General features: G+C 52.6%; 1 protein-coding gene across 1 annotated transcript; it reads right to left on the bottom strand.

Moving 5' to 3' along the window:
- Positions 1-12,987: 12,987 nt before the first annotated feature.
- HRK (harakiri, BCL2 interacting protein) lies at positions 12,988-13,263 on the bottom strand. Its single transcript, XM_040620110.1, has one exon. It carries the CDS (start codon positions 13,261-13,263, stop codon positions 12,988-12,990), a length of 276 nt encoding a protein of 91 aa, XP_040476044.1.
- Positions 13,264-13,799: the final 536 nt, after the last annotated feature.

Genomic DNA, 13,799 nt, shown 5'->3' with positions numbered 1-13,799 from the left:
CAGGACTTCTGTGTAATTGTGTTGCTGCCCTGTGTTTTCGTGGGATAACGAATCAGTCATCCGACTCGGCTGATAAACACACTCCATTTAGTTTGCAAAAATCAGCTTTTGTAACCCCTGAAAACGCACTTTGTTGGCTCCTAGTCACACTGATCTTTGAAAAGTCAGTGGAACCCTGCAGCAGTGGCCTAAGATAACTACACTGCCTTCAGCGTGCACAGAAAGGAAGGATGGAGGAGAGAAAGGAGCCTCATCTGTGTGCTCTCAGCATGTTGACGCTGTGTTCAGCACTGTTCGTGCGCTAGATAAGGGCTCAGTGCCTGCCCTCAATGCGCCTCCAGCCTTCCTCGGGGAGACGCGATGTGCCCGAGCCGGGAACTGCGAAAGGCCATCGTCCACAGGCGTATGGATAGCCCAGAAGTCAGGATGTGGCTGTGCTCACCAAGAAAGCTTCAGAAAGGAGACGGGATTCAAACTGGCCCTTTAAGAGATGCATTCATATATTTTTCACAACTGGAAGAAGCAAGGATCACTTAAGTTGGAAAGGGCCACAGCAAAGCACAAGGCCAGTGGCACATCGAGCTCAATCAGGGGACCATGCCGAGCAGATCCCAAAGTTACGCGGAGTGAGTCTGCATAGATACGTCAGCTGATTACTGTCAATGAAGGGAGGATGACAATCAGGAGAGGTAGGGGAGGTAGGGGAGAGGTAGGGGAACTCTATGCTAATGGCACGGATCAGCTCCATCCACGGGAGGAATGGTATATTCTTGCAAAACCAGGCAGGACAGCAAAGGATTTTCACTTTTCCGACCTGCAAATCATTAAGCCCAGAACACGTCTTTCTGAGGGCTTCCCAGCGCAGCTACAGGGACAAATGCCCGTGCCTGTTCATGTCTTGGTTGCAGGTTGGTGTCCCTAGTGACAGAAGGACGTCAGAAGCACGCCTCTGCTGCGGCCAGGGGAGGCCCTGTCACCACGGCCCACAGTCAGAGAGGGCGCCTGTACGCACGCTTCTGGGGATCTCAAATGGGACACAGTAGGCTGGGGAGCTTGCCCACAGAAGTAGTCGCCTAAATACACTCAATCGTGTGCCCTCCAGCTTTATTTGTAATTGCAGCACTTTGAGGACATCCCATATGTCTATCAGAAGGACACCGGATTAACAAATTAGCTACCGCGTCTGAGAAAGAGGTAGATCTAAGGTGTGCGACGATTCTTAACTGCAAAGAGCAAATGGCCAAATAGCATGATCCCAGATCTTTTTTCCTTTAATGAATATGTGTATGTGTGTGTGTATAGATCCAGGTATCTCTCTCTCTCTCTCTCTCTCTCTCTCTCTATATATATATATATCTCCAAATAAAGAGGTGTACAGATATGCAAGAGAGTATAATGGTTAAGAGCACAGGGGTACCTGGGTGGCTCGGTCAGTTAAGACTCTGACTCTTGATTTTGGCTCAGGTTGTGATCTCAGGGTCGTGAGATCGAGCCCCGCGTCGGGCTCCATGCTGAGTGTGGAGCCTGCTTAAGATTTTCACTCTCCACCTGCCCACCCCCTGCTCTCTCTCAAATAAATAAATAAATAAATAAATAAACAAACAAACAAACAAACAAATAAAACTCCAGTTAACCCTTGCACAACGTAGAGGTTAGAAGCTCTGACCCCGCTGCACAACCGAAAATCCCCTGTATAACTTCTGACTCTCCCAGAATTTAACTACTACTAGCCTACTGTTGATTGGAAGCCTTGCTCATAACATAAACAGTCAACTAACACATACTGTTATGTGTATTATATACTGTATTCTTACAATAAAGTAAGCTAGAGAAAAGATAGTTATTAAAATCGTATGGAAGAGTGCTGTACTGTATTTATTTTTTTAAAAGTCTGCATATAGGTGGACCTGTGCAGCTCAAACCCATGTTGTTCAAGGGTCAGCTGTATTTTTGAAAAACAAAGCTCACCACCCCCTCTGAGCCACTATCCTGCCCCTGAGATGTTTTTCCTCAAATTTGGCTCATAAAAAACTTTTTCAAATGCTGACTCACAACCAAAGCTCACAGCTGAAGAGATTCATGAAATTTTGCCTTTAAAAAAAAATGTCCCTGTTTCCACTTTGCATGCACAGTGGGGCGGGGGCAGGCGGGCAGAGGGGAGAACATGGAACCTTGGGGTCCTGCCTCCCCGGGCCACCATGCTGTCGCCCTGTTGTGGGCGCAAAGGCAGGAAGCTGTGAATGGCCAGCCCCACTGCAGCAGCAGATCAAGCCAGAGGCTCACTCCCTTCTTCCTATATCGGAGATGAGGTCTCTTGCGTCCCCTCCTAAGAGGTCTCAATATTTAATTTTAAAAAATATCTTTTTTGCTCTTGCTATTTGCACAAGTGTTAAGTTACAAATTCAAACAGCAGAGAAGGGTGTAGAAATAAAAGGAAAGCCCCCTTCACTCCACCCCTAAGCCTCCCTGAATATTTCCTGGGCATTTACAGACACCGTGTCTCTCGTCCTCATCCTTATGTCCCCAGAGCCCATCACAATGCCCTGCACAGAGCAGATGCTCATTTCAACCTGCTGGGTGACAGTGGATACATGAGCAAGTGAATAATGGTGGCAACTTCCCCACTTTCCGTCTTTGGTTTCAGGGTGCTGATTTTGACTGTGGAGCTCAGGCGGGACCAGCAGGCGGTCCTAGCACCTAACAATCATGCGGACAAGGTCTCCGTGCAGAATCCTCCTAGAGGGAACTCTGCTCTGGTCTATGTCTATAGTCTCCATCCCTGTAGTTCATGCTGCCCACCTAGGGCTCCCAGCTGGGAGTCTGCTTGAGATGCTCTCTCTCCTTCTCCCTCTGCCCCTCCCCCACTCACACTCATGCTCTTGCTCTCACTCTCACTCTCTCTCAAATAAATAAATAAATCCGAGAGAGAGAGATAGTGAGCAAGAGCATGAGCAGGGGGGGAGGGACAAAGGGAGAGGGAGAAGCAGACTCCAACATGGGCCTCAATCCCAGGACCCTGGGATCATGACCTGAGTTGAAACCAAGAGTCAGGCGCTTAACGGGCTGAGCCACCCAGGTGCCCCAATAAATAAATGTTTTTTAAAAAGAAAAAGCAGAAGGCTGGATCTGAGGCATGTGAGAGAGGAAGAGGCCACTGGCAGCTGCAGGAAGGGATGGTGACTCCCCCGTACCCCGTGCCCTGCTATTAGTGAAGTTATCAGTGTCTCAGTGAGTGGTTACCAAGGCTATCAGTGAGCGATCGTCAGTGTTTTAGTGAGTAGTTATTGATTATGTAAAGTCTGTGAGGGGAGAGCAGAGAACTGAGAGCTTCTGGCCACTCTGAAATTATAGCAGGTGGACCTTGAATGCACACTCACTGGACTTCCAGAGGGTAGCACCGAGGGTTGGGGGGCAGCAAGGCAGCAGAGAGTTCACACCGAATGAAATAGGCAGACCTTTTTAAAGTAGTCTTGGCGGGTGTACCCCATGTTGTAATGTGCGCATTCTTCAACCCAGTAATTTCACTGCTAGGAACTTCACTTATTTTTTTTTCTTTGCAAAGTTGTCCAACAAGAATACACCTCGTTGATACTATCAGCACATGAGAAACAGCATAAATGTCCCTGAAGAGGTGACCAAAGAAGTGAATCATGGTTCATCCAACAATGGAACACCATGCAGCCACTAAAAAGGATGATGAAACCTTTCTTTGTTGACATGGGAAGAGATCAGCAGTCTATTTTTAGTGGGGGAAAAGCAGATTACAGAGCAACATGAAGGGATGATCTCACTTATTTAAAATAGGGTATGCGTGTGGGTGTGCGTATGCATCAAGGGACGTCTGACAAAGTGGTCCCCTAAAGCAGGGCTTGCAAATTTAAATGTATGCAAGGATCCAGTGAGGTGTGCCCAGAAGAGGTCAGGGTAAGGAGAGGGTCTGTGTCCCATCTAAAGGGGCTTCTGATACTCATCCAAGCCTTTGCTGCCACATGGGAATACAGACTCTGTCTTGTCAGATCTTTCCATTTGTTCAAGAAAAACTAGAAATACAGGCTTCTATAAGAAAGTGCCTGGTTCTTCAGTGCTGGGGGACATGGCAGTCAAACAAAACCCAACTGCAGGCCAGATTCAGTTGGAAGACCACCAAATTGGAACCCTTGCCCAGACACTGGGACACCCTTAGACAGAGTCAGGTGGCATTGAAGGCCACCTCATCTTAACCCTCAGTAGCTATCTCTGCACCTCAGTTTCCCTGTCTGGAAAGCAGGGGAGTTGGGTTAGGTGGTCTCTAACGGCTTGTCTAGATCTGGCTATATTTCTAGAATGGTGACCTTTTGGGTCATAGATCTTTTGAGGATTGGATCAAAGCCTTGGTTTCTCTCTCAAGTAGGGAGAAGCACAGGAGTATGAAATTAACCAATTTTATGTGTGATTTTGGGGGGCTCCCAAATTCCTTGAGGCCTTTCCCAAATTCATTCATTTATCTATTCATTCATTCATTCATTCATTCATTCATTCAGTAGTTACTGGATGCCCACTCTGTGCCAGTCACCATGCCCAGGCTGGGATCTAGTGATGGGCAAAGTAGACATGATTGGCCCCATCATGGGACCTGGAGGCCAGTGTGTCACCCAGGTTGGAAAGTCCTATCCTGGAGGTTCCCCCAGCCCTGGTACAGTGGCTTAAGCAGGCTGCTGGTAAGCCACAGAGTGGAAGAGGAAGACTGGGAACTGCTTTAAACCAAAAGCTCTAAAAAGTCCCCTATACGTTCCCACCATACTATAGGCCCACAGACTGAATTTTATCCCAAATAAGAACAACACATATCCCACACTCCCATTTACCATTTTCTACCATTTTCTGAACATCAGTGACGTGCCCCATACTGCTCAGAAGGTAAAGGGACAGCTGGTAGATGGCAGATCTGGACCTGATCCAAAAGTCAGCCTGACTCCAGAGTTCATGTCCCTTTCCACCAAGCTGTCCTGCCTCCACATTAAATATGGGCGAATACGATAAACAGTTACCAGTGGTTAAATTTTCAGAATCAAGAGGCGCCTGGGTAGTGCAGTCGTTAAGCATCTGCCTTCGGCTCAGGGCGTGATCCCGGCGTTCCGGGATCGAGTCCCACATCGGGCTCCTCCGCTGGGAGCCTGCTTCTTCCTCTCCCACTCCCCTGCTGTGTTCCCTCTCTTGCTGGCTGTCTCTCTGTCACATAAATAAATAAAAAATCTTTAAAAAAATTTTTTTTTCAGAATCAAGACTTAGGGTCCATGGTGTGCCACCTAAAACATTTTAAATCTGTGCTGTCTTTGAAAGTGGTCCCTCTTCTTACATCCATTCCATTGCCCCTGACACTTTCCCACTCTCTGAAGACCGCCCCCCACCGAAAGCTAAGTTTCCCCATCATCAGTATGTTAGCGTCCTTCAGTATTTATTAGGTACCATGTGTTAGATTGAAGAATATTAGATGCACATGGTACCTGGATGTACCATGGTGATAGGCAGAGCCAGGCAGGCAGGGAAGCTTCTCCAAACCCTTAGTAACACTGCACTGACTTGGAGCTCTTCCCCCGACATTCCTCTGCATTCTCAGGCACTCCAGCAATACCCACAGTTGTGCCCCACGAAGAACATTCCACACAAAAAAACCACAGATTTAGCTAAGGATGGTAACATCCAACTCCAGAAGCCAGTGATGTGACTGAGACATGGGAATAAATGGCAATGCTTGTCTAGAAAGCCCCGCTGGATCTTTACAAGGTTTTATACCCTTTAGACAACCATTACAATGAAAGAATGTTTACATATGCTTTGATAGCAAAGTTCCACTTGGAGGCATTTTTAAGAAAGTCCTCCATGGAGGCACCTGGGTGGCCCAGTCAGTTAAGCATCTGCCTACAGCTCAGGTCATGATCCCAGGGTCCTGGGAGTGGGCTCCCTGCTCAAGGGGAAGCCTGCTTCTCTGTCTACCCCCTCATCCATGCCCCCTCAAAGAAATAAAATCTTAAAAAAAAAAAAAAAAAAAACCAGAAAATCATCCATGATGTGCCCAAAGAGTTATACACAAGAAGGTTTATCATCATGTTGGAAACAATCTAAAAGTCCAACAATAGTGGATTGGGAAGGTAAATGGTGGAACAACCAGATAATGAAATAGTGAGCAACGTCTAAGTGTGTCATAGAAAATATTACAAGGCGTGGAGAAATGTCATGCTATCATGGAGAAGTCAGGTTACAGAGAATAAATATCTACAGCGAGTGATCCCATGTGTTGAAGTCCCCATCAATGCATTTTTGAAAATGGAAAGAAGCCTACTGAAACATTAACAGTGGGTAGTAAGATAAAAACAATTGACAGGGGCGCCTGGGTGGCGCAGTCCTTAAGCATCTGCCTTTGGCTCAGGGCGTGGTCCCGGCATTATGGGATCGAGTCCCACATCGGGCTCCTCCGCTGGGAGCCTGCTTCTTCCTCTCCCACTCCCCCTGCTTGTGTTCCCTCTCTCATTGGCTGTCTCTATCTCTGTCAAATAAATAAATAAATTCTTTAAAAAAAAAAAAAAACAATCAACAAAATTGTCTCCTATTCAGAATTCTTCAACTATTTATTAAGGGACTTGTACTATTTTTTGCAATCAAGAAAAAGCTATTTAAAAAAGGGGGGTGTTACAGAAAGTTTCCCAAAGCATTTTAATTCCGTCTTGCCCAAGCCTGTGGTCTGCGGAGCAAAGGTTCAATGATGGTAACACTCTGTGGGGGCAGCCAATTTTCTCTGCACGGGAGGGTAAAGGAGATTCCTCCTTCCCTGGGCATCCAGCAGTAATAAAAGGATGCATTTCACTGATGTGGGTTAAAACACAGATTCGCCCACCCAATAGCAGGGGCACCAGTTTAGGGCAGGAAGGAGACAGGCAGACAAGGCTGAGTTGAATGGTGACACGTCTTATGTGATGGAAATCCAGCCAGTATCCACAACATGCTGAGGGTACTGAGGGCTGTGCGTCTGTGAACTGGTACAGGAATCAGGATCGCTCAGCCCCTGGCAGAAGGTGAACTCATTCATTTCCACTGAGAGGCTGGGGTAAGAGTCAGAGCCAGGGTCTCCAGGTCCCAAAGTCTAGGAGCTTCTGAGCCGGGAGCTGGGACTCGTCCATCCCTTCAGCCCTGCATCCCAGCACCTGGCTTGTAGCGGGTGCTCAATGCATCATGCAAGTGCATGACAATGGACCAAAGTCCTCTCTACTGAGTCACATCTAATTCTCCCCCTCCCCCTTGCAAAGCACCTGCTCATTCGCTATCTGCACTTGTGAATCCGGGACTGAGGAAAGCTTTCTGGCTTGGTTTTCTCTCCGCCTTCTTCCTATTGAACTTGGAACCAAACTCGGCCTCCCTGCCATGGCCCCATCTAGCCACTCCCTATTTCTCAGACTTCTTCCCCAGGTTCATGTGGCATTAGCCACACTCCTCAGACACACCGAGCGAAGTCTCCCCTCCCAGGCCACTGGACTTGCTATCATCTCCCCAGAACACCTTTCTTGCAGGCTTTCACGTGGTTGGCTCCTTCTTGTCCTTCAAGTCACCGGCCCCCTGGCTCCTCCTGAAAGTGGCCATCCCTAACCACCTCAGGTAAGGAGTCCTCTGGGCTCTCTATTACATTACCTTCCTGTAATACCTTCAGAGTCCTTGGCACTTTCTGAAATTATCTCTGTGTTAGACTGTGTAACCCAAAAATGGCCCCATTATCTCCTGTCCCACGTGCCGTTCTGAACCTTGCCGCTGCCGCACGGGGCGGTGTCTAATTCCACTCCCCTTGAATATGGGCCGGCTTGTGACTTACTTCTAATCTAAACGACTTCTGAGGCCGGATCAGAGAAGGCAAAGCAGGGGGTGCCTGGGTGGCACAGCGGTTGGGCGTCTGCCTTCGGCTCAGGGCGTGATCCCAGCATTGTGGGATCGAGCCCCACGTCAGGCTCCTCTGCTATGAGCCTGCTTCTTCCTCTCCCACTCCCCCTGCTTGTGTTCCCTCTCTCGCTGGCTGTCTCTATCTCTGTCGAATAAATAAATAAAATCTAAAAAAAAAAAAAAAGGCAAAGCAGCTTCTACCTGGTGGCCTGGAAGCCCGCTCTTGGGGCTCTGAGTCACCAGGTCAGAATCTAACCACCGTGAGGCCGCCATGCTGTGGAAAAGCCTAGGCCACAGAGGAGGTGAAATGAGGATTCCCCACCTCCTCCTCCCCATGCCCACCATGATCCCAGCCCCCAGCCAGCCTGGAGCAGAGCCAGGTCACCCCTGCTATGCCACATCCGAATTCCTAACCCACAGAATGTATAACATAATCAGACAACTGTTTTAAGCCACGAAGCTTCGGAGCAACTAGTTATAGAGCAATAGTAACCAGAAGGATCTGTATTAACTTATCATCGGTCTTTTCCCACTAAAATGTGCACGAGGGCAGGGCCTTCTATGTCTTGGTCCTTCCTGTGACCACCGTGCCCTTCATCCAGCACGTACTCAATAATGAATAGCTGAGTAAGTGGAAGAAGCCGAAGCTGGGAATACTATCTTGCATAGTTGCTGACTGATGCATTTCTTTATTACATAGTTATTGCGCACCTACTATGTGACAAGCAAGTCATGAGTGGTGAGGCATCCCATTGTTCCCATGAAATCCTAGCACACATAACACTGGTGATGACCAGAGGGGAAACGGAAGCCCCCACTTCCTCCCCCTCCCCCCAGTATAGGTCTGAAAAGCCGCCTGTCAAAAGCCAGAGGTTGTCAGATCCACACAGCCCACATCTGGGGGTGTATTTAATTATCCCCGGGTGCAGCTGTTTTTACATTGACAGCCCAGTCACTTGTGCGCTGGCCTCTCACTAGGCAAGCAGGTGACTCCAGACAGGGACCATGTGGTGGGCAGGCTGCCAAGGTCCTGCACATCTGGCCCCTTCCCGGGGGGTACCTCCCCAACAGCTGTCTCCTTCCTTTTGGATGGCTCCCTCCCCAGGTCTAGGCTTTCAAGCTCTAGAAGTAATCCTGGCAGGGGTGCAGTAGGCTGGGTGGGAGGCTGGAGGGATGTGCCTCCAGGTTTAACCACTTAGTACCCAAAGTACCTGCCAAGAACCAGTTAGCATGTCTGGTGGGCAGGCCAGGCTGTCACTAATTCATTAAAGCAGGCTGCTCCTGGCCCGTTGTCTCCCTTGTTGCTGACCATGTCACCTCCTGGGCCTGCAGAGTCCTCTTCCCTTGCTTCTTCTTAGTCCCAAGGCAAGATTCTGCCCACCGTGGCCCCTTCTCCCAGCCAGATTCCCTGGCTGTATTCTCTCTCTCTCCCTGCCCCCTCCCAAGGCACAGTTCTCCCTCCTTCCCCGCCCCCGCCAGCCAGTGCTCATCTTTTGTTCCCTCTCTCCCTCTCCAGCATCTTCGCTGCGCAGTGACTGGTTAAATCACACCCATCTTCTTCCTGGCCTCCTCAGCCTCCAAGAGCCTCCCATGAGGCTCTCGCAGAAAGCGAATCTCTCTAGTGCAGGAATTCACAGCTCATCGCCCCCTCTGCTTGCTGTCCTGTGTCTTCTCCCCTGCACCCCCCCAAATCATCTGGGGGGGGGCTGTGTGCTCAAAGAAACTCAGAGGGACTCAAGTGAACCCTCTCTGCCTCAGTTTCCCCTTTGAAATAATAAGAATGGCATTACCCATTTCGTAACAGCCTCTGATGAGAGAGCTAAGTGCCAGGCACTGCACTGGGCACTTTAAGTGGAAGCTGTCCTATCAGCCTTCCGACAATCCTAGAAGGGGTACAGCTCCAGTTTAGGCTCTGAAAGGTTATGGGTCTTACCCAAAGTCACACAGCCCGCAAGTTTCTGGGCGGGACTTAAATCCAGTCCCACCTGATCCCTAAACCCATGCTCTTTACCACTGTACTATCTTGGCCCAGCTGGCCCTGCTCCCCCAAGAGGGCAAGTAGGGCTGGTTGGGAATTGCCCCCTAACAATGGCAGAATGTCGTCTGCTTTGGGAAAGAAAGCTATTAAATGCACAATCCTAAGCATGATAGCTCAAATTTGTATCTACTTCTTATGCGTCCGGCACTGTTCTAGAACTCTCTGGATGTGAATTCACTTCACCCTCTTGACAACACCTTTGCTGTGAAGTACTATTATTGTCCCCACTTTAAATATGGGGAAAACTGAGTCTCAGGTGTGTGTTTGTTTATTTAATGATGACTTCTGAGACAAGCATTGCAGGCTCACAGGGGAGGCTCAAAACAAGTCTGTCCTGCATACAGCCAAGCTCACCCTTAATGCCTAAAAGAATTGCCTGCCCTATAGGGCTGAAATACTTAAGGTATCCTACGAGCATCCCCACTTCTCCTCTAGGGTAGGAAAAGTGGAGACGACCACACACGGAACTCAACAAACTGTCTTTCTCCAGTGGATTTTCTTTTACTTCTTCCTAACTTACCGGAGAGGCTGGGGAAAGATGGGTTGCCCCCAATTAAGTCAAACGCACACGCAAGGCCTGAGCTGCAGGCACGAGGCGGCGGGCACCCAACTCGAGTTTCTGGGATAGGGACTGAGGCTGGGAGCCCAAGGCCGGCAAACCCCCGGACCGGAGCGCAGCAATCGGGTGGTACACAATTCCACCGGTGTCGCGAGGGAGTGAGGCGCGGCGCTGCAGGAAAGCTGAGCCGGGCATTCTGGGGTTAGGGCACCTGAGGAGAGAGAACTCAGCAGGGTGTGGCTGCAGGGGACGCCCGGCGGGACTCGGCAGGAGGAAGCAGAACCCAGGGGTAGCCTGGAGTCGAGAAGCAGCCCGGAACTCTGGAGCAGAAGGGAAGTGAGGAGGGGGGGGTCATAAACCCTACCCCGACAATTATCTGCACACGGCGCACCAGCGAAACTGCTGTCGGACCCCTCCCCTGCCGCGTGGGATCCCGGTCTCCCAGCTCCTCCCCCGTCCCGGGCGCAGAGGGGCGCCCTGGGTCCTCCCCGCGTGCCCTAGCCGAGGTCTCCTGCCCCCTCCCGGCCGGCAGCCTCCTCCCCGCGGCCCTGCAGCACCCCCAGCCCTGACGCGCACCCAGTCTGTGCGCCCCCGGGACGGGAGCCTAGCATCCTGCACCGCCCAGTCCTGGGAAGGGAGCGCTCTCCCATCCTCGCCTGGACCCCAACACCATAGGAAGCCACGTCCGGGCCCTCCTACGGGTTCCTCTGGCATGCGTCTTGCTTCTAATTCACATTGCCACTGTCTTGCAACTTGTTTTCCAGGTAGTTTCTCTTACTCTCCAGCTCCCCCATCTTCTCCTTCCTGGTCTCGCCGCCCGCTTTTTCTTTCCCTCTCCTTCCACTTTCTTTCCGCCTTTCCCTAAATTCCAGGCTTTGGGCTTCGCGTCTCTCTCTCGACTCCCTTTCTCTGTGCGCCCCCACCCGCCACGCCCGGTCCAAAATATTGTTCCTGTCCCTGGGACTCTGCAGCCCCAGCCTGGCCTCTTCCGGCCGAGGGCAGCCACTCTCCCCGATGGGGGAGTAGCGGGTGGGACCTCCGGGAGCCGGACAGAGAGCGCCCCGAAGCACGCACCTCTCTTCGCCAGCGCCCGGGCTGCGCCGGCCCACGCGACATCTGTCACCCGCGCTCCCGGCTCACACCCTGCGCACCCCCGCAGCTCCCCGGGCGCTGCCACCCCCCACGCTCCGGCTGCCGCCTCTCCCCGCGGGCGCCGCGCCAGCTTCTCAGGGTGTCGGCGCACGGCAGGGCTCGGCCGAGACCGAGCGCTCGGCAGGGACCCAGCGCTCGGCATCTGTGGGTCGTGGCACCCCGGGGCCGCTGGCTTTCTCACCTTCGACCTTCACCTTCCAGCCCTAGATCCACCTGTGGTGGGCTCAGGGTGATTTTCTCTCCTTCCCCATTCTCTGCAGCTCTGCTCTGTTCCAGAATCTGAGAAGACAATCCCATACACGTTTGCTCCCCTAGGCGCACAGCTGGTGCTCAATAATTCCCCAGCCCCAAGGGCCTAGTGCACAGAAGACGCTCAGTACCTTTCTCTTACCTGTACCAAACACAGTGGGCGCTCAATACTCACTGCCCACGCCCACCAGCACGTAGTGCCTAGCATACCGCAAGCTTTCAAACATTCCCTCCCTAAACATTTACGGCCTAGCACCCGAAGGAGCTCAATAAATGCTCTTTTATTAAGACTTCCCCTTGGGGTTTCCCCAACAGCCTCAGATCCCAGCCCACTTTGGGGGCACCTCCTCCTCCATCTCAGCTCCAACCTTCTGGTGAAGAGGAGGCCAAGCTCCTTAAACGGGACACCTCGTTGCAGAAAGAGTGAAGAAGTTGGCAAAGCGGAGGGAAACTGCAAAGTGCGCGGGGACGTAGGGGAAAGACAGCTCCTCCGGAAACCTGGAGGAGGAGGCAGTCCAGAGAGGCGCTCCGGGAGAACGGGGAACAGAAACGAAGGAAATGCTACTTAGGGAGAAGGGGGTTCGGAGACAGGCGACTTAGGAGCGGCACAGGACTTGGAAGAGGACCGGGGACTTGCCTTAAACCCGCGACAGATCATAATTCTTTGGCGTGGCATGTAACTACGTCCTCACTGCAAACACACTTTACTTGCACTGCGTGTTTACTTGAGGCGCTGGTGGGGATTGTGGAGGCTAAAGTCTCCCCACCCACCCCCAAAGCCATCCCATTGGAGAGAGCGGCAAGATGCGCTTAAGGAGTCGAGAGAAGAGGACAGAAACAGTGTACCTGACACTTGGAAGGAGAGATGGGAACTGGAGGGGAGGCGGGCTGGCGATCCTGGCGAGAGAAGGGAGCAGGGGAAGAAAGAGATGGGAAGAGAAGAAAGCAAACTTGTCGGTCGCTCTGGCGCTCCCCAGCCTGCCCGGCGTGACCAGTCCCCAGCCACCGCGCCCTGGCGCTCGCTCGCGTACCTGTTGCTCTCTCCGGCTGGGTCTCGGCTCCGGCCCCACCAAGAAGCCCCGCGTTCCTACAAGTTCCGCCTGCCGAGCAGCCAGGCCGCCAGCGCCGCCACCTGCGCGGCCGCGCACAGCCAGGGCCAGTAGGTGGGGAGCGCGCCGGGCGCCGGCGCCCTCCGGCTCCGCGCGCGGCGCCGCCACATGGTGCGCTGGTGCAGCTCGTCGCCGAGCGCCTTGAGCCGAGCGGCCGTGAGCTGCGCGGCGGACGAGCGCAGACCCAGGCGGCCCGCGCTGCAGGCGCACACGGCCGGGGGGCCGCGGCCGCGGTGCAGGGGGCACGGGCACATGACCGCTCGCCTCGCTCCCTCCCCGCGCTCGGGCCGCCCCTCGCCTCCGCTCCCTCCGGCCTCTGCGCCTGCCTCCGCCGCGCTCCAGCCGCCGGGGGCCTCCCCTGGACACCAAGTTTCTCCTTGTGTTGTGCGTTTGTTGTGCTGACGGCGCTATTATTAATTAAAGTGTCACATGGTGGAGGGGGGCGGGGAGGGCGCGGGGAGGGGGGTTACATCATCCGGCCCCCGGGGGGGGGGGCTGCAGGCAGAAGAAACCGAGAGGTAACTTTTAACCCTAGAGGCGCCGGCAGCGAGAGGGCGCGCGTTTAGGAGAGGAGGAGCGCGGCGCGCTCAGATGCGACCGGGCCCCCGCCGCCGAGGTCCCAGGCTTGGGGGGTCGCGCGGGACCCCCGCGGAGGCGGGGAGCGCGAGGGAAGGCCTTCTCGTTCTCTTTTTCCTGAATTCAGCTCCGCTTCGGATTTGGCGAGGGAAGCAGGCTTGCTTGCCGTTTTGGATGAAGCTGATCTCGAATTCGGCTGCATTATTCAAAAATA

The sequence above is a fragment of the Ursus maritimus genome, unplaced genomic scaffold (assembly GCF_017311325.1).
Source record: "Ursus maritimus isolate PB19 unplaced genomic scaffold, ASM1731132v1 scaffold_33, whole genome shotgun sequence".
NCBI lineage: Eukaryota > Metazoa > Chordata > Mammalia > Carnivora > Ursidae > Ursus > Ursus maritimus.
Note: the sequence above shows the minus strand (reverse complement) of the source record. Positions and strands in the feature narration are given on the sequence as shown.